General features: G+C 34.0%; 1 protein-coding gene across 3 annotated transcripts in view; it reads left to right on the plus strand.

The window, feature by feature from the left end:
- Positions 1-425: 425 nt before the first annotated feature.
- LOC118193476 (uncharacterized) overlaps positions 426-27,149 on the plus strand; it is a 50,565-nt gene continuing 23,841 nt past the window's right edge. For all 3 annotated transcript variants that reach the window (XM_085816658.1, XM_085816659.1, XM_085816660.1), the window contains exons 1-7: positions 426-550; positions 4,736-4,906; positions 13,740-13,826; positions 14,634-14,728; positions 18,623-18,739; positions 18,972-19,032; positions 24,006-24,080. In XM_085816658.1, coding sequence (XP_085672784.1) covers positions 449-550; positions 4,736-4,906; positions 13,740-13,826; positions 14,634-14,728; positions 18,623-18,739; positions 18,972-19,032; positions 24,006-24,080 — 708 coding nt within the window. In that variant the 5' untranslated portion in view covers positions 426-448. The remainder of the gene's footprint in view (positions 551-4,735; positions 4,907-13,739; positions 13,827-14,633; positions 14,729-18,622; positions 18,740-18,971; positions 19,033-24,005; positions 24,081-27,149) is intronic.

Here is a 27,149-nt window from a genome sequence, read left to right on the forward strand (position 1 = left end):
CTGCTTTGTTAGACGATATGAAACAGCCAATCATTACGGATCATTTTGAGGTTACCATGTAAAGGGGAAACTATTTCTTGAATGTAAATCTTCGTTGACGACAGGAGATTCGATGCTGACAGTTGATTGGCTGTCGAAAATGAATAACTGACACAATTTTTTGTGGAATAAAGGAAAAAATCATACTTCTTCCTTTTAGTGGTAAAGCAGGTAGAAAATTTCTTTGAAACTTTGTTCGTCTGAAAAAGATGGATGTATGATACCAGCTTTAAAGAAGTGCAAGTGTCTACATGTAAATTTGATGTTATTTTGTTGTTTTCTGAGTTTAATGGAAATGTGATCAACTCAAATGTTGAAAAAAATAAAGTTTTATCAGATATGAGTAAATGAAGATTAAATAAAATTTTTATTATTTAAGTCAGCAGCACTTTAAATGTAGCTACGTTTAATGATCTTTTATTCTAGAGAGGAAATCCAAGAAGATGCAAGAAATGCCATCAGTTACTACCTAGTTCCCTCATTTCAGAAGCTGGCAGATTTCATGAAAAATGTGAGTAATGGAAGAATTTAACGTCATGAAGCTAGTATTTTCTTAAACAGCACTCTTATTTAATAGTTTTGTTTATTGCACCAATTTTTATTTTGATTAAAGTATTGCTTTTTATGCTTTTCTTGTTCCACTTTATACTCGTATATAGTAGAATCTGTTTATAACGAAATCAAACCTTCATTATGAAAGTGAATTTGTCTGGAAAAGTATACCTCAAAATAACCAAACATTTGATACAAATAGTGAAGACATCTTGTATTTTTGTAAAATAGTTTATTTTTAAATAACCCACTACTAAACGAACTTTGTTTGGCTGTACGTTAAAAACTGAGTGTTCTGAATCGTCAGTATTTCTACTACATTGTTTTCACAATATATAATGTAGATACATTAGGTTATTTCGAAGCAGGAGAGATGTAAAATGAACAATGACCTCGCCGGGATCCGAACCACGGACCTCTCGAATACGCGCCGAGCGTGTTGACCTGAAGAAGAAGGTAAGTTAATTTAATAAAACAATGAGTAAGGAAATGGTTATATGCTGAAGTTCAAAATCTTAAATTTGGCAAGATTTAAGCATATTAAAAACAAAATCAAGTAAACTTAATTTATTTAATGAATTAAAAATGAATAAAACAAAGAGAATAGAAGAAGAATGAAGGATAAAATACCACTCACACATGCTAATGAAGATCGAGGTTAATGGCGGAACGGTAATTTAAAAATTACAAAAAAAGGAACGGCAAATTAATAATGGTAAATATTAATTATTAAAATAGGGTTAAAACGAATTTAGGCAGCAAATAATTAAAATTTACGAATAATAACAGCGAATTTAATTAGACAGAGACTGATACAGCCACAGTTCTACCAGCAACAAAAAACCATACCGCAGTCATAGCGGAAAAAGTGAAACTGTGGTCACCAACGCTAAAAGTTACAAAAATGGGCAAAATGGAGTGTACTTGAAAGTCAAAGTGAATGTAGTGAAGTATTTAAAGAAATTTCACCATTTTTGGTCGAACATCAAACTTTTCATTTTCAAAATTACAAAAATTAAAACATTCAGCCCAAGAATCTCCAAAGCATCTCCAAACGAGGATCTTTCAAGCGAGAATGCTTCCACATTTCTCGCTGGATATTTATTTTGGTAACGTAGCAAATCAAACATGTTACAAAAGTTATAAAGTCAATGCTTTATTTAAACAAGAGGGCAAATTTAAAACCGTGCGAATTATGAAAAGAATTATAAAAACGCTTAAAAATATTTAAAAACCGGAGGTAATTCAAATAGTATTTAAAAAGTAAGACATTTAATAAAATTGTAATTAAAAATTTGTAATATAAAAGGAACTGTGTATTTCAAAGATAAAGCTATATATACTGGATTTACAGTAAGACAACAATTGATATGAATACTAAGAGAGCGTGTATAATAAAAAATGTTATATAACATTCGTGTAACATGTATAAATGCGGTAAAGCTTAATTGATAAATTATGCACTGCAAGACATCACCAAAATTAAATACAATAATTAGGCACATTATCATATATTATAGTACATTTTGGTACACTGTATATTATGTATTAAATAAAATAAGGCAAAGTATAGAGTATTGTTTACTCTCTGTCCTGTACATACGAGGAAAAGGAATTTTGATTAATGAATGAATGTGACACTTAGAAATGCACTTTATGTATTATGCAGTACAATCCCCCGGGGGGCAGGCAAAGTAGAGAACTCTGCGAAGCTACTGGCTAGGACCTGTACCTAGGCAGTCTCGTCTACGGGGGTAGACAAATTACGAAATTAGTGGTTCTAGAGAGCTCGGCAATGACTCTTATTGGCCGGCCTGCGGGTCTGGCAAATTCTAGAGCTGAGGGCTCTAGTAGCCCGAGCTACTAGAGCCCTCAGTACTACTCAGTACTAGAGCTCTAGTAGTACGAGCTACTAGAGGCAGCTGGGTAATGTCCCTCTGCGATGGGTAGCTCGTGTGATTGGCAAGTGGCAAATCATAGACAACGATCGGTATCACAAAAGCGATGCGTCCAAAGTGAAAGGGGCCTTTTTGCAAGGGCTCTCTCTCCGAGGGCAGAGGTTGAACCTCTGTGCCTGATTCTTCGGGATGAGGGGTCTCTCAGTGTGGTTTAGTCTTGAGGAGAGAGAAATCCCAATACCATATACTTACTTAAACTGTATAATGTACTATTTCAAAATATAGTGGAAATATCTTTTTGCTTTTGTCTAACAACACAAATAGAAAAATAGTTTCATTAACGTGATACTAAATGATATAAGGAATAAATATATTTAACTCCCAGTTATCCGGAAGCACATTAAAGTATAATAAACCACAATAAACAAACTCAAAAAAGGTGCGTTTGTTTATTGTGAAACGATACTGAAAGTATTATCATGAACCATCACCGTAAACTCGGCGGGAAATTTGGAAAAGAGGATAAGAAAGGGGCATAGATCAGCAGCAGTGATAGCAAGATGATATCATGTACTATAACCATACTATCTAGGAGTTTTATCCACATCAGTGCGAATTTAATCGTGCGCAATCCGAGATATATATATAAAAATTTTTAAATCATCCTTGAAAATAAGGTGTTCATTTTTAAAAATAAAACAAGTATACAGCCATTGATCTCTTCCACGTTGACTTCTATCGTAAAGTAATGATGAATTATGGACAGCGATAGGAAGAAACCGAAAGAATAGGATGAATGCGCATCTCCGAGAGAGAGAATTTTGACCTTATATACCTAATTAAATTATCTTAGTCTCCAGATTAAACTGATGTTAGCTGCGAACGTCGTTTCTGGTATCACCCCAGTTAATTGATTGTTGACTGTAAAGTGGAGATAAATTTATCAGAGAAATGCGGCTACGGAAGCAAGAGGAGTATCAAATACTTCTGACCATTGAAAACAGTGATCTTTTATCAGTTGAAGTGTTCTGCGTGTGAGTTCTTCATAGCAGGGAGCAAATAAAAACTTGATATGGCCAAACTCAGGAATTAAGAAAATATGTGGGGAAGTTAAGTGAAAACAATTTGCGCAATTGCGCCGTGTGGTAAGATTCGTTGGAAGGGGGGAAAAGAGAAAAACAAACACAGAAGGAAACATGTAAATTTCCATAAAATATTTTACAATGAGTCATAAACCTCCAACTTAACATCCTACCGTTACGAAATGTACAGGCGCGGTAAGATGGCTTCCCCGCAAAGCAGTTTTAGGGTTGCCATAAATGGCTAAGGAGGAGAAGGTTGCCACATTTGGCAAGAAATCGCCCATTTGGCGATGAAATTGGTGATATACTATGGACGGTTGGAAAACTTTCTGGAACGAATTCTTACCGGTTTAGCTCAGAATTTCCCCGAACACAAGCCGAAAGCTATATAAACCCTGCTGGTCCGCAGGTTAGTGTGTGTGCCTCGTCTAGCGAGCTGATAGTCATTGAGCGAGTGTCTCGAAGTCTAGCGCCCAATTGGTCGTCGAGTGCATCGAGAGAGTCTTTTAGTGCATCGCGAATTAGTGCATCGTCGAGTTTTGTCTTAGACTGTGCTGAGTCGAGAGCTATACTCTTGTGTACCGTCGAATGCATCGTGTGGAGAGTCTCGAGAGTACGTGGAGTTCCGAGAACAACCAAGCAGAGTTGGGAGCTGTACTCGGGTGCTTTGCAGTTAAGCTGTCTCCACCGTTATTGACTGACAGTGTGAAGGCTGTGTCGCTGATTGTTCCAGCGTGTTTATAGTAGATCTTCGACGACTGTAAAAAGTGTTGTTGGAGCTGTCCTGATTAATATTGGCTAAATAAAGTGCGTTTCGATACTTCATCAAGTTTCGTCGTTATTTACTCCAAATCTACAAACCCCGTACGAACGTGAACGAAGAAAATAACGCAACAATTGATGTCAGAAGAAGAGAAAAACGTAACACTATTAAATGCTAACTACCTAGCGCTGTTTCTTCTTTGTAAGACTCAAAACCTTTCATCTTTCGTACTTTACATGCGAATGACGGTTTCTTTTATTTAAAATTTGTAATGTTAATTTCATTACTACCACGCACTCGGCACTCTGCTATGTATGTATTTATCATTTTATGCGTTTTAGTTAAATTATAATTATAGTGAAAAGAACTGTCATACTCATTCTAATGTTCTTTCCTTTTAGGAATATCGCCCACATCTTCGCCCTAAAATAGGTGTACGTAGCCTGCCCAACGGCGAAGATTTCTATAAACGTCAGCTCGCTTTTCACCTCACGGATACTTCTGTCTGTCCTGAGGAAATCCATCAGATGGGGCTGTCAGAAGTAGAAAGAATAACTAATGAGATGGAAGAAGTAATCAAATTTTGTGATTATCATGTTCCCGTTAGCCACTCTGACATACATACGCAATACATTATTTGGATCATAATGAATGTTAGCCGTGTAGCCTATGAAATTATTTTTGGCAGAAAACATATTAATATATTATATAGCATTTTAAGCAAAAGTATGTATTAAAAACACGCAATGTCCATGTTATTTAAAATAACAATAATCGCATTTACCTTCCTGTCACTTTTCCCGTCTTGAAAAGTTTATGAGTGATTACCCCCGCCACAGTGTAGATATTAGCGGTATATAAGATCATGTAGATTATTTTTTTCAACGGTATATTTGTTGAAAATAGCCTGAGCACAAACAAAATAAATAGGTATTTTGTTTTTAACATTGGTAACAGTAGTGCAGTTTAAAACAAAAAGCATTTGACATCCTCTGTAATTCTTTTAGTATCGTCTGTGATTCGATCTAGATATGTAGTGTTTTTGTAGCTACATTTTGTTTTAATGTTCATCGTAGAAATTGTGAAAATAAAAGTTTTTTCTACAAAAATTAATCTTCAAGTACCTGTTTGATGATTTTCTACCTATTAAGCTCCTTCCGGAATTTGTAAAATTGTAAAAATGTAAGACAAACGTTTTTCTAAATTTTGAATTTTAGAAATTTTGAAATTCTGAATTTGAAACTTAAAAAATTTTCGACTTTCCTGAAATGGAAAAATTTAATTACAATTTTACAACAATATTAACCAGGTTTATAACAACTATGTTCAAAGGTTTTTTTTTTCCGATTGACAGTCTCGAGAGCTGGAGATAAAAATATTTTATTCCGTACAATGTGTTGCCATTGCTCGCTTTGAAATCGTTGAGTTTGTTAATAAAAAATTCGTTAAAATTTTACAAAATATGAAATAGATAATAAAACAAATTCAAAATTCGGTCTTCCAGGTGCTCGTGTTCGGGTGGATGATTACGTAATTCAAAATTTAATAGCTCTAGGTACCGCCGTTTTCTCACAGTGCGAAAAACATATATGCATTCACTCAGATTCTTCATTATTTATTTTCTTTAAATATGATACAAGGCGATAATTTTGGTGGCAGCATTTTGAAAAGTGATTCAACACAAAATGTCATTTCGAGACTAATAACCCTTCTGGGCTAATAAATCCTATCTCAAATGAAAATTCTTTAAATAAAGGTGTGGTGTAGTGTGTGGTGTATTTATTTATGGCAAAGCACACTAGGGCTATCTGCCTAAGGGGAGGGATGCCTTCGTGGAGGACGTTCTAAGGGAAACTGGCTCGTATACACGTTACACATGGGGAAAACCACGAAAGCGCCCATGCAGCCGGCCCGTTCGCGGGATTCGAGCCTCGGACCGAACTACCAGTGTTCAGCGACTTTACCGCTCGGCCGCTGGTGGGTGGGCCCCTTTAAATAAAGGAAAAATTAAAATATTTATTAGCGAGAGGTTTTTAACATTTTATAAGGATTAATTAATTTATCAAATATTCTACTAGCAGAAACTACTAAGAACAATAGTTAAATACTTCCATTTTTCACTTTTATGTAAGACTATATGTAAATAAGATATTGAATAAATGAAATATCTGGTATATATAAATTTCATATATATAAATAAACTGTCTACCGTGTTTACTCGCTTAATAGTCGCAGCATCGTTTTGAAGTAGAAAAAAAATCGTCAAAGTTTATAATATTATGTAGTAGATTTCCTCGCATAATAGTCGCACCTAGACTTTCACAATGAAAAATCGGCAAAAAAAGTGCGACTATTACGCGAGTAGAGAAAAATTAAGTTATCAAAAGTTTGCATTTCGTAAATGGCTGCAATAAGGGAAGTCTCTTGAGTTTTCATTTTTTCTGTTTCTTCAACGTATGTTAATTTAGGAATTTTAAATTGATTTTATCTGTGATATATAATATAGCAGCAAATAATGATGTCATAAAAGCTCCATAGAGAATAAAAAAAAAAAAAAAAAACTGGAAAATTAGGATTTACCCCCCCCCCAACCTTTTCTTGAATAAATTAGTAAGAAGTATAGGGTGTCCAAGAAAAAAGTGAAAAAAGAGCGAAGCACGTATCTGAAACCATTGTGTTTATTATATAAATTGTAGTTTATATAGCTGGAGAAGAGAATTTATAAATTTTGTTCACACGGAAGACAGGAGTGCACAGGATTTCACCCTTTTAGAGAATTTCTTTGTATGATGACTTTAGATTTCTTGTGACATTTTTTGGACTTGCCTTTTTAGATTTTTTCTTCTGGAGTTTTATGAAGAAAAGAGTCTATTGAGTGCCCGTGGAAATATTGCAGATTTTGGTGTTCAAATTATGAAGGCGATAAGACTGGTCACAGTAGTGATGTTTTTTTTTAAATATTTTGAACACATACAATCTCCCGTGAACCCCGGATGTATAACAAGGAGCTTGCAAAAGTAAGTTAACTACAACATCAAATATTACATGCATAAATAAAACGAAAGAAAACTGAGAGCAGCAGTCTGTACTTCAAAAAATTGGGTAAGTTTACTAGCCGAGTCACGCCGAACGTTTTGAAATCATTCTTGAATATTGCCTAGACATAAGCCTAGTTACAAATAGCGCTCATAATAAAATATTTTTGAGTAAATCTTTTCCGGTTGTGTAAACCAAAATGCAATAAACACAGTGATTTTGGATATAAGTTACGTTTCTTTTTTATCACTTCTTTCTTTCACACTCTGTATTTTTGGCGTATTGTCAAGCTGAATCTGTCATTTAAATGCTTTAGGAGGCGTATCATCATCTTCTTGATGGATGATGTTTGTAAGATGAACGAGGGTAATATTATTCATAAAAGAAAGGATATAATATTCTTTCAAACTCCATATCAATATAAAGGAAAATAAATCATCTTTAAAGCTATTTGTCATCACGCATTAGACTTTCATATGACAGGCTGTAATAATTTATCAGCATTTTGCATCCCTTGTGGGTTCCTAATGTGATAATTCATTTAAATTTGACATCTCAAAATACGTTCACATTTTTTGAAGACACAACTTTCTCATGTTCTAAATATCGCTCTATGCCAGTAGTTATCTTCAACAGCGGCGCAGTAGTGGATATATTCGGTACAAATTTACCTGCGAAATTTTCAGTTACTGTGTACTTTACACTAGTAATTTATTCTTTTCTTTAAAAGCTACGAGGAAAATGGTTAAATAAAAGATTTCCTGCAGGCGTGTTATTTTTCGGGAACATCTTTTAGGCTTAAAATGTAGTTACATATTAAGTACTGAGAAATCTATAAAGAAACTGATCCTGTTTTCAGTTGAAGCTTTATATGAAACGCTAGAATTGAATGTTCATAATTAAATTCCGATGTACTTATTTAAACTTGATAACGTTAATAAAACTGCTAAAAGAGAATGTGGCGTATTCATTCTATTCTGAAACTGTAATGAACATTGAAATTAATAATCATGATCAACGAAATAACAGTTCGAAAAATTAATAATCGTGATGCACACAAAAGCAATTATTTATTTAAACAAAGTTTTAAAAAATAGCCAAAAACGTTCTTAGTACTCTCGATCAAGAATTTATGCTATCGATAAGACAACATTTAATCGGTGTACATTCATGCATTCTTCTATTAGAAAGACGAAATAATACAGTTCTTGAGTAAGAAGCGAGTAGGTAGTAAGACTGATAATCTTTTATTTCAGAGCAAAACATAAAGTGATATATGAAAAGAAAAGGATTTAAAGATAAGTGCTTTCTACTTTGCACTACGAGAAACTCAGTTGTTTAATTTTTTATACTATGGAAATTTCCTGTTATGTTTTTACCACCAATCCTCGAATTCCATATCACAGATTATGTTCGTACTGCATTAATATAAATATTAACAAGACATAGTGCACAATAAAAATTAAGCTTTATTTAGGAACATCGCGCATACTCCCCGACAGCCTGCCTGTTTTCGCTCTGCTCGCTACTCGTAAGAAACTTCTCCTCTAGGGTTGCCACACTTATCGGAGGGCGCAAGGCGCGCTCCTTATCGCCATCACCGCAGAGTTTCCCCCCAGTTCCTTTAATGGCTATTCAAAGGAACGACATAGGTTATGAAATTATCTCAGAGTATCCGTGCTGTCGGGTATTTTTTTTATGATTACAAAATTAGAATATAAAATTAGAAAAGATCAAAATGCAATTCAATATATAACAAGGTATTGACACATATAATAAACATGAAATAACAAGAAATATGTTAAGATATGAATTTTAAAAAAGTGTTTTAAATTGTTATGTAAGAAGCAAGTTTCTTAGGGAAGTGAACATGTCTTCCCGATCTGGTGACAGTTTGTGTCTTAGAGAGTTCGTTTGCAGATTTATTCTGCTGAACTGTCTTTAAGTCTTTATTTGTTTTCAGTTCAGGCAAATTAGAGTCCGAAAGCAAATAGGCTGGTTTCACACGGTCTATAGACACAGTAGATTTCAGACCGTTAACATCAATTGTGAAAGTTTTGTCTGTTCTAGAAAGGACTTTATGCGGACCTGTATATGGTTGGCACAGAGGTGGCTTTACTCGATCGACACGTAAGTATACATGCGTACACGACTTTAAGGTAGCACTTACGTAACATTTTTCTTGGCAATGTGCAGATGTTGCTATTGGATTCAACTGTTGCATTCTATGCCGAAGATTCGTGATAAATTGTGTGTCATACGGAGATATCTTAGATGACGTTATCATATCACTAGGCAGCTTGAGAGTTGTGCCGTACACCAGTTCAGCACAAGATGACTGTAGATCTTCCTTTACGGCTGTCCGAATACCAAGCATAACAACTGGTAGTGTTTCAGTCCAGTTATTGGTCTCGTGAGCCTTGAGAGAAGATTTTAAATGTCGATGAAATCGTTCAACAATGCCGTTGGACATTGGATGATAGGCTGTTGTTGTGATTCTGTTCGTACCCAAAATGCGCGTGAATTCTGCAAAAAGTGCGGATCTCATTTGAGAACCTTGTTATGATCCTGTTGTTATGATCGATGGGCAGCCAAAACGAGATATCCAACAGTTGAAGATGGCTCTGCAAATGGTTTCCGTTTTCATATCCGGGATGGGAATGGCTTCAGGCCATCTGGAGAATCTATCTATTAGAGTCAAAAGGTACACATTGCCTTCTGATGGAGGTAACGGTCCGACGATATCCATATGGATTTCTGAAAAACGTGCATCAGGAAGAGAGAATGTGCCCAGTGGTGCTTTAGTATGCCTAGTAATTTTCGATTTTTGGCAAGATTCACAGGATTTCACCCAATTTTTGATATGACATTTCATATCGGGCCATACATAACGAGAACAAATAAGCTTCGTAGTAGCTGCAATTCCTGGATGTGACAGATTATGCAGATGATTAAAGATGAGTCTGCGAAAGGAATTCGGAACAAATGGACGAGGAATGTCCGTTGATATGTCACAAAGAATATTACCATCAGAATATTGGCACGGTTTAAATTCCAGTTTCAAAGATGATGTGTTGTTTTTGAGAAGGTCTTGTACCTCCGGATCATGCCGTTGAGCTTCCGAAAATTTTTTAAAATCCAAAAATGGAGATTTTGTTATGGAATCAATTTCGATTCTTGAAAGAGCGTCAGCAACGACGTTTTTTGAACCTTGCACATGCCTAATATCAGTAGAGTACTGAGAAATAAAATCTAAATGGCGCAATTGTCGAGGTGAACATTTATGAGGGTTCTGTTTAAAAGCGTATATTAACGGTTTTTGATCCGTATAAATTATAAAATTTCTGCCCTCTAACATGTGTCGGAATTTCTTAATTGCAGAATAAATAGAAAATAATTCCCTATCGTACGCGGACCATTTCTGTTGACTTTTACTGAGTTTCATAGAGAAAAATGCTATAGGTTCCCATGTTTGTTGAGACAACTGCATAAGTGTGCCGCCGATTGCGACGTCTGAGGCATCTACCCAGATGCTTAGCTGGGCTCCGGGAATAGGGTGTCTCAAAAGGGTAGCCTGAGCAATGGCATTTTTGGCAGCAATAAAGGCTTGTTCAGCATTCTCGTTCCAATTTAATTGTGGGGATGAATCCTGAACACGAGAACGAGATTTCTTTTTATTAATATAGCCTTCTAACAATTTTATTAAAGGAGAAAGAATATGTGCTGCTTTAGGTATGAAACATCTATAAAAGTTAAACATGCCTAAAAATCGGCGAAGCTGAGTGAGAGTGGTAGGTTGAGGAAAATCTAAAATACATTTGACTTTGTCAGGAAGAGGTTCAATTCCGTTTTCACTAAGGTGAAAACCTAAGAAATCAATAGATGTTTGACCAAAGGTGCATTTTGAAACATTTATGCAAAGTCCATATTCCTGAAGTTTGGAAAATAAAGCTTTCAAATGCCTGCAATGTTCCTCAGAATCTTTAGAGGCTATGAGCAAGTCATCGACGAAAGCGTAAACGCCTTCTAAATCCCGCGTGACTTCATCTATAAAACGTTGAAAAGTCGCAGATGCATTGCATAAGCCGAATTGCATACGGGTACTTTCGAATAAACCGAATGGTGTGCATATGGCGGTTTTGTGGATGTCGGCTGGGTTAATTGGTATTTGATGGTATGCCTTAATCAGGTCGACATGACTAAAAATTTTAGTACCGTGCAATGCAGCAGTAAAATCGGCTAAGCATGGAATAGGGTATTTGTCTTTTATTGTTTGAGCGTTCAATGCTCGATAATCTCCTACAGGTCTCCATTTCAGACTTCCCTTTTTTGGAACCATGTGAAGTGGGGATGCATAATTGCTGCTCGAAGGTCTCAAATGCCCCAATTGCATCATAGTTTGAAATTCTTGTTTTGCTATTTTTAAGCGATCTGGAGCTAACCGACGAGGTTTTGCAACCACAGGTGGACCTTTAGTTATGATATAATGAACGGTGTTGTGTTTAACAGGTTGGTTAGGATCTGGTAATCTAGTAACTGAAGGAAATTCTTTTAAAATTTTGTGATATGGTGTATCACTAAATACAGTTTTTACTGAATAAATGCTTGCATTTTTCACGCAACCGACGGTTTTAAAATGCGTTTTTAAATCTTTGAGACATTTGTTTCTGAGATCAGGCACCAATTCAAAGAAATGGAGAAAATCTGCTCCAAGAATGGGTGTACTAACATTTGCTATAAGAAAAGTCCATGTAAACTGTCGTCTTAATTTGAAATCCAAAGAAAGTGTTTTTTGACCATAAACATGAATAGTAGAAGAATTAGCAGCGAAAAGTGTTTGTTGGGACGAATTCCGTTTTTGAGAATTATTTGCTGGAAGTAAGGACACGTCAGAGCCGGTATCGACCAAGAATGAAAGGTTTGTTCTACGGTCACGAACGAACAGGCGACGTGAAACTTGAGGCAAAGAATAAGTCGCCTCTATTCTTTGCTGGTTTCGTTTCCCTGCCATGAACAAGGTTTTGTACATTTGTCATCTCTACACTTTTTCCCAAAACGTCTATGATACCAGCAAACAGAATAATCTCTCCTTTTGGAATTGCTTCTTTCCTTATTGCGATCTCCGCGATTTGGTGAGCGACCACGAGAAAGAGAAATGCGATCAATACGTTTGTTTAATTTTTCTATTTGTTTAAATAATTTATCCTCAAGAGACTGATCGACTGTGCGAGAAACGGCACAAGTCCCTGGGGTTGGATTTACTTCTAAAATTCTGTCGGCAATTTCTGCAGCTTTATCTACAGTTAAATTGGAAACCGCTGCCAAAATAGACTGAACAGTCGAAGGCAAACGTTGAAGGAATAATTCTAACATTAAGTTATCAGGAACATTTAAAGATTCTGCTCGACGTTTCATATTTCTAAGCAAATCGGAAGGTTTTCGAGAACCTAATTCTTCTCCGGATAATAATTGGCGAATTTCTTGCTGAGAAGATTCTCCTGAATGATTTATTAACTCAGTTTTAAGCTTTGCATATGGATCAATAGGGTCTGGTTTCATAAGTAAATCCCGTACTAGTGATGCGATATCTGGAGGAAGATGAGAAACTACATAATTATATTTAGTAATGGATTCTGTGATAGGTTTGGGGGTGGCAAGAGCAAAAGTACTTTCACACATAATAAACCATAAAGATGGGTCTGATCGGTTATAAACCGGAATTTGGACGGCATAAACATCAGACATTGTGCAAGGTTTTTAAGCCAAAATAAAAGCAAAAATTTAACTAAAGAAAATGAAATTAAATGATAAGTAGAAAACAGAATTATAAAATGATCTATAATTACTACTCATCTGTGATTCGGAGGATGAAAACCGATGTAATCCATTACTTCTGGTTTGGAGATCTTGAGTGATGGCTTGTAGTCAAAACCGAAAGTGCTTGAGAACTGTTCATACGATTTAACACAGTCCGGGTTACCATTATGGAAATTTCCTGTTATGTTTTTACCACCAATCCTCGAATTCCATATCACAGATTATGTTCGTACTGCATTAATATAAATATTAACAAGACATAGTGCACAATAAAAATTAAGCTTTATTTAGGAACATCGCGCATACTCCCCGACAGCCTGCCTGTTTTCGCTCTGCTCGCTACTCGTAAGAAACTTCTCCTCTAGGGTTGCCACACTTATCGGAGGGCGCAAGGCGCGCTCCTTATCGCCATCACCACAATACACTGTAAATTAATACAAACTCAACCTGGAAAAAAATAGTGAAATTCCGTGTTAGAAGTTTTAATAAAATAAAAAATGCGCGAATTTTCCACAGAGAAATTTCTAGTTTACCTAATTTTTCTCTTTATAGGTGATACAAAGTCTAGGATTGGATCTCACTCCGCAAGAATTTAGTGATCATGTTCGAAATGACCCTTCACTTTTCTTCTCTTCAGAAGTAAGGATATTTTTGATATTTATATTATAAAGCTATGAAACAAATGTTATTTAAAAAACACTTTGTTAATAATATATTGTGTTAAAATATACTTATAAATATATTGTGAATATACTTATGAATGTATTGTGTTGAAAGTGCATTAGAACTCCAGAAATTCGGACTTCTCAGCGATTTAGAATATTCTAAAAATGTGAATAATTGGAATATAGTAATATTAAATAGGTAATTTTGCAAACCAAATACTCTAGCTTCACTCCAACAGAGATTTTATTAGTCTTTTTAATTCGCTCTAATTATTTCTGTATTCAATTAAATTTTCCTACATCCCACACTATTGTTTTTGTTTTCATTTCTATCAATTATTCACTTTAAAAATGAGACTGTTTATGAACTTGGTTCTAAAGATTCTTAAATTATGAATATAAAGATAATCTGACTGAGAAATAAAGTTTATCTTTTTTCCTACGTTTTGTATTTTGAACAACTTTGAAAAATTTAGTCTTTCTTACTAATTTTAATTAAAAAAAGGTTAAGGGAATTATTTCTCATTGTGCTGGTTTATGAAATTTGTGACTGCTCATAAAATTAGAAGTTTTGCTGAGAGAAAAACTCTTTACTTGACATTAAGCTAAGAATATACTGAAAATTTTAAATAACGTCTCTTAATATGCCAAACATTCATATTGATATATATTATTTAAACTAAGTTATTATAAATCCTATAATTTCTACGCCTAATATATTACCTAAAAAGTTAACTATAGTGTTTTTTTTTTTTTTTTTTTTTTTTTTTTTCTTCTTTAGGACGAAGCATTGAGCGCTTACCGCGAAGCTATGTTTAATGTACTTATGCCAAAAATGCCTGTGCTCTTCGATTATATACCTCAAAAGAAACTGAAGTGAGTGGAAATTTTGTAATATTAAAGTTTAATTAAAACTTAAAAATTTACATATATGTTTGTTTTATATAAGTTTTAAACAGTTGCTTTTAATCTCAGCAGTTTATCATTCTTATTCATTGTTCAATTCAATTATTATAACAATAGTAATGCTAAACATTTTATGCAATAGTATGATGTTACTTCAAAGAAGAAATATTCATAGCAATCAGGCTAAAAATGCGTAATTAATCGGCTGGCAAGAAAATAATTTCGGTTAGCATAAATAGGTAACGTTTGTTTGTTATTCTTCTGTGAATCTTGCAATTTTTTTTCTTTTGAGATTTGGCAGGTTAAACTTTTAGATGGCTATCGAAACAAATTCCATGTATTTTTGTTTACAACTGTTAGGTTACGATCAGTTTCAACATGAAGTGTAAAACATTTTTGACATATTTTACTTTTCTTTTTTTATAAAGACAAAACACACATTGCTCGCAAAGAGATACGGGGAGATTTCGGTGTCCATTGTTTAAAGGAATGCATGTATCGGAACTGGTTTAGAAACTTACCGTGATTTTTCATTTAAAGACGACCAGCGTTCTGCTCGACCTTCTGAAGCTGTTGATGAAAACATTAAACCCGTCAGATCATCATAACTGTGGAAGAGATTGCAAAATGGTTAAATGTATCACACCCAGCAGTTAAAGATCACTACCTTGAGGTTATGTAGATAAGCTTGAAATTTTGACTCGATGAAACCAAACGTTAACTGACTTTGATTTAAGGATACCGTTTTACTTTAAAGATACGAATATCTACGTCATTAATCCCTTTAAGATTTGAAAAGGGACTTACTGGTTTTTCTCAGTTAAATTTAATCCTTTATGTCCCAGATTACTTTATTTTTTTAAAAAATACTTTTAAACTTTTTAATTATATTTCTTTATGCATGAGAAATATCTTACGCTAAACTAACAAAAAATTTGTAATTTTTTCATTTTTTTTAAATTTAAAAATTGGGACTTAAAAGTCCCGTTGGGGCATAATTTTATCCATATAAGGTGGTGCTAGTAATTAATAGGCCAAATAAAAGGGAATAATTTTTAATTTTTAACTTATTTAATCATTTTAATTAAAAGGCCCACCGGCGGCCGAACGATAAAATCGCTGAACACTTGTAGTTCGGCCCGAGGTTCGAATCCCACAAACGGACTGGCTACATCGGCATTTTTGGGGTTTTCCCCCATGTGTAACATGTATGCGAACCAGTTTTCCTTAGAAAGTCCACGAAGGCATCCCTTCTCTTAGGCAGATAGCCTTCGAGGCATTGCCGTAATCACATAAATCAAGCATTTTAATTAAAAACATATTTTCTCTTAGAACAGAATAATCATTTTTTATACAAAAATGTCATTCATTGTGTAAATCATAAAAACTTTCTTTTTTTCATTCGCACAGAGGAAAATTTTGGATAAGGCTCATTGAAAATGTGGCTTTGATTCAATTTGTTTTGATGAACGTAATTCACAACGCCTCTGGATATAACAAAAACTGGCCAGTGTGCTTTTTTATTTTGTTTACTAATATCATCAGATACCGAAAACCTTGTACCCTACTTTTCGATGCAGATGACATCTCAGAGGAATAGTAGGGAAGAGTAGATGGATGACATTGAAGCAATGGCAGTTTCTCTACCAATTCGCAAAACACTGTATACGAATGGCAAGAGCGATACCCAAAATTCCACGAAAAAATGGGGGAGAGGAGTTCCGATCATTTCCCCCTATTTAATATACAAAGATTTCAACATATCACTCTCGTCAACACCATCCATGCGGCTATAGTATATAGCCCTCACTATTATATACACTATTATTATTATATATACACTATTATTATTATATATACACTATTATTATTATATATACACTATTATTATTATATATACACTATTATTATTATATATACACTATTATACTCACTATTACCCTCACTATTATAAGGGCTACAACATAGAGTTTGAAACTGTCCTTTATATTTCTTTGAATAGTACATGTCTTGGTTCCATGGTAATTTGACGAAAAGAATAGAGAAACAGTATCTCTCCGTGTGAAATAGGAAATCCTTTAGTCTGTAATACGAAAGTCAAAATATCCTCTTTTCAAATTTTTATCTTTGAACAGAATTGGCAAGCCTTTATGATTGCTTCTTACTGTGTCACATGCACTTATTCCAAGAGATTTTAGATACTTGAAAAGTTCAAGTGACAAAAAGGAGTGATTGAAAAAAGTGAAAATATGAATGAAAAATATAAATAAAAATAGGTTTAAATGAAAAATTAGGTGTCTAAAATGAAAAAATAGAATAAGTTAATGTCAAAATTAAACTCGACATTTGGAAAAATATACCAAAAAAAAAAAAAAAAATCTGAAATGTTTCAGATTTTAAATTACGTCCAAAGGGGCGTTTTTTAACATTTTGTGTGTTACCTTTCTTTATTAAATATCATGTTCCTCGCACTTAAACCATAAGATCCAGTGCAATAGCAATATCGCAAAATAGTTTTAAAACGAGCATATCTTTAGAATTTCCGATACAGAGACTCACGCGCTGGAGATAAAAATGTTTTTTCTGCACAACGTTGCCATTGCTCGCTTTGAAATCCTTGAGTTTGTTAATCAAAAATTCGTCAAAGTTTTAAAAAATAGGAAATCGATCATAAAACAAATTTCAAATTTCAAATTTGGTCTTCCACATGCTCATATTCGTTGGAGGATTACGTTATTCAAAATTCGATGACTCTATGTACCGTTGTTTTATCACAATACGAGAAATATACATACATTTATGCAGATTTTTCATTATTTAATTTCTTCAAATATAATGCAGGACTCTAACATTTTGTGGCAACAGTTTGAAAAGTGAACCGACATTTATGAATCCGACGCAAAATGCCAAAACGAAACTAATAGTCCTTCGGGATTCAAATCCCTTTGGACTAAAAAAAAAAAAAAGAACAGTAAGGTCTAAAATATACATTACTTATAAATTAAGGTCTCAATGTCCCAGGGAGACTTTTCAGTCCCGCAAAAAGATTATTTTCCTTACTCAAGAAAACTAAAGGTTTGACTGTCAAAACTTAATCATAACGTAAGTGAAATATATTAAACATGCACAAAAGTATGAGAGATATATCTCAATAATTAATCAGTGATCCAAGGCTTAAAAACTAGGTAATAGCACTTCCGCCAAAATAGCTGTTTCAAACAATGTGTTAGCAGATAAATACCTCTGGAAATCTTCGCCATGCAAAACGAGCTCCTGTTGCCATCTAATTTTGGTAAATAAAAGCTTAAAATCAGAAACTTAAAAGCTTCAATGGGATCTTATTGAAAATTTACGTACTGCTGAGCGATTTTATTGATGGGACTTAGTTCCGTAGGGAAATAAAGGATTAAGTTTATAGTACGACATAATTTATGAGGCACTTTAAAGACTTAACGTCTTAAGTTTCTCCATTTCTACGATTACTTTTTGATGTGATGTCAGTTGTTGGTTATACAGGGACTATATAAGTTCTAAAATCTGCAGTTCATTCTTAACAATTATCGCAGATATTGATTTATTGATCCTTTACGTACTAAATTTTAATGAATTTTGAATTCAGTGTAAGGAAAAATTTGACTATTATAAAAAATAATACATTAAAAGAAATTCCCTTCGACAAGAATTCCTAAGAAAAGACATCTTGCAGTAAAACCGTTTGAGATATTTCTTTAAAAAATATTCCACATAAGGCAAAGAGCCTTCTGAAGTTTTACCATTCAAATTCATCTTACATTCTTTTACAAATATTTTTATAAAAATGAAAATAACAGCTTGCTCGTTAATAATATTTTATTTAATTTTTAGAGTGGAAAAAGTTCCTAAAGAAGTGGCATCGGGCCCGAGAGCTTATTACATGAGACCATCACCTGACAACTCAACGCCCGGTATCTTTTACCTGGACACTTCATCGTTAGAAGACATGTAACCAGATTTCCATTTTTTCATATAATCTGTACTGCTCTAATCCTCCTGACGAAAAATCCTGTTTTCATTTATATAAAAAGTTGATTATTAATTTATGTTTTTTCAATGCTATATCATTGTTCTTAGATACATATTACGGGTATCATTTAATTGGTTAATTAATAAGCATGCATTTATGAATAATTAACCATTATTACAGTAAGTTAATTTTGGCAAATTTCTTTTCCAGACCCAAATATGAAGTGATGACTCTGTCAATGCATGAGGGAGTTCCCGGTCATCATTTTCAGGTATAAATTTTCCCCACATCGCATGTAAAGAGGGGATGCATCTAATTTTTTTCCCTAAAATTATTTTATAAGGAGTTTGTAATAAAATATTTTTTATTGCGTAAGAAATTAACATTTTTTTAATTACAAATATTATGAGAAATAGGGAAGTTAGATTAGTTTATAGTATTAATTCAAGATTGTTAATTATGTTATTATTGTTCAAAGACTCAAATGCTTTTTGATTTCTATACAAATGTCTCAAGTTTAAATTACTCAGTTTTGCTTGCTTTTTTACCTTTCTAATTTTAAATTAAATTTAGGTTGTTCGCACGCAAATAACTTATCAAAAGATATTGATATTTTAAGATTTAATCAAGATTCATAAAAAACAGTACTCTTACATTTTTTTAAATTTATTTATGCTCAAAGAAAATGATACCAGTAACAAGGGGAAAACGCTCTAAACAAAAAGGGATAAATGATATGGAACTTTTTGAGGAAGTAAAATTCTCTGTAGCAAAAACGGGTTGACGTATTTTCTGTTAGGAAACTGGATATCCACTCGTAAAATATTTTTCAAAATATTTACGCCTTTGGTAAAAATTAATAAATAAATATTGTATTTGCAAAAATCCTAGCAGTACGGTTTACCTAAATTAAGTCTTGATGCGAAATTCTGACTTTACTTTTCTCGGCTGTAGAATTGGATCATTAGCGCTGTTTTCTAAAAAGTGCTCTTTAAATTTTGAATTTATTAAATGAACATTTTCTTTTGTTAACTTCTTCGGTGGGTCAAAACACCGTTGCACAATTTTTCTTATAATTTTGCCAATTAAAAATCGAATCCAATCTAAGAATCATATATCTACAATTATGTCATATTACTTAATTAAAATGTAGGGCATTCATTCAATTGCATTTGTATTATTAAGTTATTAATGATGAAAACCTTTTAAAATACCACTCAGGAAAACAAAAGCACGTTATTTTATCAAGACATAGATGTTCGTAAGAGCAATTTTTTTTTTAAGTTACACCAAACCATATATTGATGTTCATTTTGGGTTTGGTTTTTAAAGAATATTTTATATTTCTTATGTCTACAATACATATAATCCATTTTAATCCATTAAATTATTTAAATCCATTATAATCCATTTTATTCCATTAAAGTTATCTTTATTGTTAATGCGATTTTTAAAAGTGATCATTATTTATTTTCAAGGCATCATTTAGGTCGAAATGAAAAATGGTGATTTATCGGCAGACTCGTGGGGACGTCAAACACAAATGGATTAGTCAAAATCTGAATATTCCTGAAAGAGTCTTACCAAAAACTTGGAATAGCTCTTTAAGCCGCAAATCAGTTAGCAAGGTCAAGGTTGGTCAAGAGTAACAAATTGTCTACGAGTGTAACATTTTTTATCTACAAAAGAATTAGTTTTAGACCTTGAAACCGCCACAGGAGCTAGAATCAGTCTTTCTGCCGCTGCATAAAAGCTTCATCAGTGTAGACTTTCTGCGAGGAAATCAATGACCTGTATCGCACTCATTTCATCTTCGAAAGAGACCCTTTAAGATGGTGTCGTCATCTTATTAAGGGGACTCATACACCTTAAACCCCTCATGATCTTCGAATATGTGACTGTTGCAAGAATTGGGATATTTTATTTATTTTAAAAGCAATTACTTCCAACTTTTTACAGCTGACTACACAATATAGCTGCATTGGAAACTAGTAACCAAAAAGTTTGTGTTGCCACAAGTATTTTTGTAACTTAATCCTCTTTGTGACAAAATATTTCGCCATGTTTCCACCTTGCGCGCATGATATTTTAAAAATGGCTAATGGTACATACTTGAAATTTCATGGAATTCTTTATATGGGCACTATTTTTTAACTGAACCAACAATCTGATGAATATTTTAATATTGAAAAATTTTATGGACGAAAACATTAAAACATTTTTTAATAAAATACCTTTTATAAATTCAACTCAATAAAATAAAAATTTAACATATTTTTAAAATTTTAGGTTCACAGTAGTTTTCAAATGTTATAAAAGCTGTATATTAAATATGGAATTAAATTATGAAACAGAATGTTTTAAACTATGCGCGCAAGTTGGAAACATGACGAAAAATGTTGTCACAAAGCGGATTAAATTATAAAAATATTTGTGGCAACACAAACTTTCTGATTACTATTTCAGAGAGCAGCTATATTATGTAGTCAGCTGTAAAAAGTTGGTAGTAATTGCTTTTAAAATAAATAAGTTATCCCAATTCTTGCAACAGTCACCTATTCGAACATCTTATGGGTTTTAAGGTGTATGAGTCCCTTTAAGATAAAAGGAATGAAACTGTGTAGCGAGTTCAGATATAGCCCGAACTGTGACTCCAGACTTGTCGATCTGCAGCAAGCTAACAGGAAGCTTGCCTTCAATGCAACTTGTCTGCAATTTTGTTCATGAAATACCTTATTTCCGATCTCATGGTCTGGAATGGAATCATGAAAAATGGCTGCGTCGAGGTATATATCTTTCGCGGGGTTTTATAACTTGTCACAGATAACAGATAAGAATAGAGAAGGACTTACAACTCCGTATAGTACAATTAGAAGTAATGCTGGCCCAGAAATGTTACTAATGGATGACAGTGCTCGTCCTCATCGAGCATTTCATGTATCAGTCAGAATGTTTGGAGAGAGTCACTTGACGGAATGGCCAGCTTACACACTATACTTGAATCCATCTGAGCATATGGGATGAAGGGCCACCGAATGAAGTGCTCCAAATAACTCCGCGGACCTTTCAAGCACTGAAATATACGCTTTTAGAAAAGTGACGGGTACCATAAGAACTGACAAGCATTTTGTTAATTCTATGAAATCATGATCTGAAGTTTGCATTACTATGACAGGTGGCATACACCATCATAAAAACAGTTTTGTTGCAAAATAGAGAGAGATCATTCTTTTATCATTATTAAATTTCCATAAATTCAATATTTTGAGATTAAGCAACTGGAAACATGGTAATTTATACTAAATAATGCTTTTTTTTACAATTTGCATTCAATCATTTCTCAATAAATAACAACCAAACTTTATTTCCCTCATAGCCTTTAATTTTAATGAGCAGTTTATATGCAACTTCAGTAAAATTTTATAAAGATTTAACTGACATAATTTGATATAATTCTCGTAAAGAATCAAATCTGTAATAGTTATATAAGCAAAAGTTTGCTTGAAAGCTTTATGTAACCAAATTTTTCACGGAAATTCTTACTGCTCACTTGCTCCTCAGTATCTTTTTTCTACTCTTCGTCCCCGTAAGACCAACAATGCTGCCCTATTCAGCGTCACAGGTGAATGATGGCACTTGTTTGGGGAAACTATGCCTTAGAGCATTTTTAGACCCAATGAAAAGAAGCCTTCCTGACTGACACACCATTTATCACAGTATAATTTCATCCTACAATATAAAATTCCATGTACTAGTAAATCATTAATACGATAACTATATACACTGAAGTGACAAAAGTCATGGGATAGCAATATGCAAATATACAGATGGCAGTAGTATCGCGTAGAAAATGTATAAATGCGAAGTGCTTTGGCAGGGCTTTCATTTGTGTTCAAGTTATTCATGTGAAGAGGCTTTGACGTGATTATGGCCGCACGACGAGAATTAACAGACTTTGAACGCGGAATGGTAGTTGGAGCCAGACGCATGGGTCATTCCATTTCGGATATCGTTAGGGAATTCAACATTCCGAGATCCACAGTGTCAAGAGTGTGCCGAGAGTATCTAATTTCGGGCATAACATCCCACCATGGACAGCGCAGTGGCCGACCACCTGCACTTAACGACCGAGACTAGCGACGTCTGCGTAGAATTGTCAATGTTCACAGACAAGCAACACTGCGTCAAATAACAGCAGAAAACAATGTGGGACGTACGAGGGACGTGTCCGATAGGACAGTGCGGCGAAATTTGTCTTCCTTGGGCTATGCCAGCAGAAGACCGACTCGAGTGCCTTTACTGACAGCACGACATCGCCTGCAGCGACTTTCGTGGGCTCGTGAACATATTGATAGCAATATGCAAATATGGACCCACGAAGCCATGGACCCAAGTTGTCAACAAGGCACTGTTCAAGCTGGTGGTGGTTCCATAATGGTCTGGGCTGTTTTTAGATGGCAAGGACTCGATCCTCTGGTGTAACTTTTCCGATCATTGACTGGAAATGGATACCTTCAGCTACTTGGAGATCACTTACAGCCATTCATGGGCTTCACGTACTCAAACAACGATAGGATTTTTATGGATGACAATGCGCCATGTCACCGGGCTACAATTGTTCGCGATTGGTTAGAAGAACATTCTGGACAATTCCAGCGAATGATCTGGCCACCTAGATCGCCCGACATGAATCCCATCGATTATTTATGGGACATCGTCGAGAGGTCAGTTCGTGCCCAAAACCCTGCACCGTCAACACTTTCACAATTATGGACGTCTATAGAGGTAGCATGGCTCAATATTCCTGCAGGGGATTTCCAACGACTTGCTGAGTCCATGTCACGTCGAGTTGCTGCACTTCGCCGGGCAAAAGAGGACCGACAAAATATTAGGAGGTATCACATGACTTTTGTCACTTCAGTGTACATTCCATGTATAAAGTCATGTAAATTCATTTTACCATTTCCATGTAGAAAAATACTAGTTATCATTAAAGTAACCTGTAACTCATAGCTGAGAACTTTAGAAAGATGATTTTGTGTTGGTTAGTTACCAGAAGAATTTTAGACTTCTGGAATTTTAGATTTTGAGTGTGTTAACACTTACCAGCTGGAAGAATCATATATTAAGAAATATAATTTACATTTCGACAAGAAATTGATAATGTTTATAAGTTAAAATATTAAATAAAATGCTTAATAGTAAGTGTACATTTTATTTTATTTATTTATTTATTCCTTCCAGATTTCTTATGCTATGGAACAAACTCACTTCCCCAATTTTCGGAAATACGATGTACATAGCAGCGCATTTGTAGAAGTAAGTATGACCTTTAAAACGCATTTATGCACTCTACGCGTGATAATAATAATAATGGCAGGATTTTGAGTTCGTTTTTGTGATAATAAACACTATACAAGTGCAATATATTCTGAAATATTTTTAATAATTAATAATTACCATCCCTCCCAGCCTTAACACATTTACAGACTTTTCCAATATATACGTAAGTGAGATATGTTGGAAGGCTCATTACAGCCATTGTCGTACCGTCCGTGAATCTAAGGAAAAATTACAGAAAATTTGGCAACAAGTTTCGAAGGCCAGCATCTGACATTTGAATGAATTCATGCCAGACAGAATATCTGCCCCCGGGCATTATCGCGAATGGGACTACATATATTATATATGTATAACATTTTTATTTCTAAGCTTATTTAATAAATATAATGACTGTTATACAGTTTTAATTACTTTATTTAATTATTACTTCTTTTTATTAAAAGAGGTAATAATTGAATAGCAATAATTAAAACTTCTTCATTGCTCATTTCAACTTTCATTATGATGGAGTAATTTTTCTAGATATGTATAGATACTTTTAACATAGAATATGTTTAGAAAGATTTGGGCGATGAAAATGCACTTGCTTATAGTTTCAAATGCAATGATGTTAACTAAATTGTTTTTAATTGTTGATTTTAAAACGTTATATCAATAATAATTATAGTTTTGGAAACAAATGAATTAACTGAATTTTAAAGTATGAAAATACTCATAAATAATATTAATGCTCTTACAAATAAAAAATTAGCAGAATTAAATTTTAATTAAAAATTCAGAATGTAAATGAATGAAGCACACGAGTTCATCTTTAATGCTTTGTATAATTTGAAAATCTCTTCATTGTGAATATGAAGTTATAAACTTAAATAAATTTCAAACCAGACACGTTTCATAATCCCATTACTAATACGCTTTGAAAGAAACGTTAAAATTTTTTGAATGTGTAACTGATTTTTTAATTCAAATAACGTCAGATTATTACAGCATTAACGATCTGGATAAGCTACTGCAAATCTACGTAGCTGTGCGAATTGGAAATTCCCACAGCAGTTTCTAAACTTAATTTATTTTTCCTGACGAACTTTCTACTCTGGGACTGCTTTCCAATCTTGACGCAGGACATTTTAAATTTTTCTTTGAAACCATAAAAATACATTGCATATAGCTTAATAATTTGATTAGACTGCAAACAATATATCTGCTTCCTAATCATTTTTATTCGTATTTCAAGAATATGTTTGTTTGTATTACAGCATATTTTCCAAAAAAAAATGCGAAGATCGGATTTATAAAAAGTACATAAGATAATTTATATAAATCGTTTTTAACATACTACCGACTTAATTATATTTTTGGAAAATTAAACCATCAGTAATTTAAATTAAACCATCAGTAAGTAGTTATCGTAGCTATAGATTGGTTGTTCTGTATACCATTTATAATTTGTCGCATCTGCTGTAAATCCACTGACATCTAAAAGCTAGGCACATAATGCAAATTAGCAATGTTCGAAACCGTAGTTGAATTTTAATGACCGAAAATAACTGCAGATGCAGATGGCAGTATGCAAATATCGTATGCCACAGCCAATCACGATTAATTGAACGAACATATATTAAAGTAAAAAAAATAAAAAGTCCTGTCCTAATCCGATAAAAAAGTGTTCATAGCGTGGAAAAGCAAAGTTAAAAATTTTATTTATAAATCTTGCTTAAATATACACAAAAAATATGTGCAGAAAAATCGAACGAGACTTGAACATAGACCATGATAACTAGGCAGTCACTGCCCGCCCCAGCATTCTGAAAGTTTTGAGGAGAATAATTTAAATGCTGATACGAAGATGCTTATAACTTTCTTAACATGATTTTCGTTGATATTCGTGTCTCTATGGCTAAAGGATGACGAATGTCAGAGAGTGTGCGCTGGCGAGCTGTTGGTCGCATTGAAGTAGGACAGTCAATTGCTGATAGCTCCCTCTTCTATCGCTATGGTCATTTTTCGAATTTGGAAACACTTACAAACAAGTCAAACAGCTGTCCGGAGACTTGTGCTGGTCGACCCAAGGTTTACCATCTTTTCTGAGAATTTGTATATTGGTTTAGTAGTAAATGGAATCTACGAATGACGTCCCGAACTGCTACATTCACTTTTACAAAGTCACTTGGTTATGAATATGGGCCAGTAATGTGCGCCGAACGCGTCACATGAAGGAATTGTACTCTGTGATACTAAGTGTTTGTGTTCAACTAACTGCCTGATCCAGAAAAGCTAAATTAAAGAAAGATTAAAGTGGTGTCGTCAATATTTTGTTGAACTATTTCTGACTGGCGAAACGTCCTTTTCCCGGACGAGTCTACATTTGCCTAGAATCAGAAAATAAGCGTGTAAGGGTCTAGAGGAAACGAGTTATATAGAATCAGCCCCAAAACATCATCGAATATCACTCATTCAGAGATACTAGAATCATGGTGTGGGCTGCAATTTCAGTGGGATATCGCACTCAGTTGCATATCTTTAAAGACGATTATGTGAGGGCTGTGAAATTTAGAGTTCTACACCTCACTGTGAGAATCTAAGCTCCAGTAGTTGGTCATAACTTCCTGCTTGTGGATTATAATAGTCGTCCCTATTCAGCAACATTGTTAACGAGTATGTGGGAAGCAATGGCATTTCCCACAAGGAGTGACCGTGTTCCACAATCTTAATGCTACTGAAAATCTTTGGAACACTCTCGGCGTGATGTCTATGCACGTTTACCTCCTCCAGCAACTTACAGACTATTGGAAACTACTCTATAGAAGAATGGTCATTGCTAACATCTGCAATGGTTAATCAACTCACTGAAAGCAACTACAGCAACCACCGTGACAACAGCTTTGCTTCGGGAAGAAGATGGATAAGCATGAAAGGTCAAGGTGGACATATTCTTTATTATAGAAACTTAAATATTGTTTTCATATTTGTACGTAATGCTCGTTTGCCTTAATTGCAGAAACATATTTGCTACCTTCATGCGCAATTTGGTTCTTATCAAAACTT

Source organism: Stegodyphus dumicola, chromosome 5, assembly GCF_044657685.1.
Source record: "Stegodyphus dumicola isolate Sdum_Otavi_A_Nest chromosome 5, ASM4465768v1".
NCBI lineage: Eukaryota > Metazoa > Arthropoda > Arachnida > Araneae > Eresidae > Stegodyphus > Stegodyphus dumicola.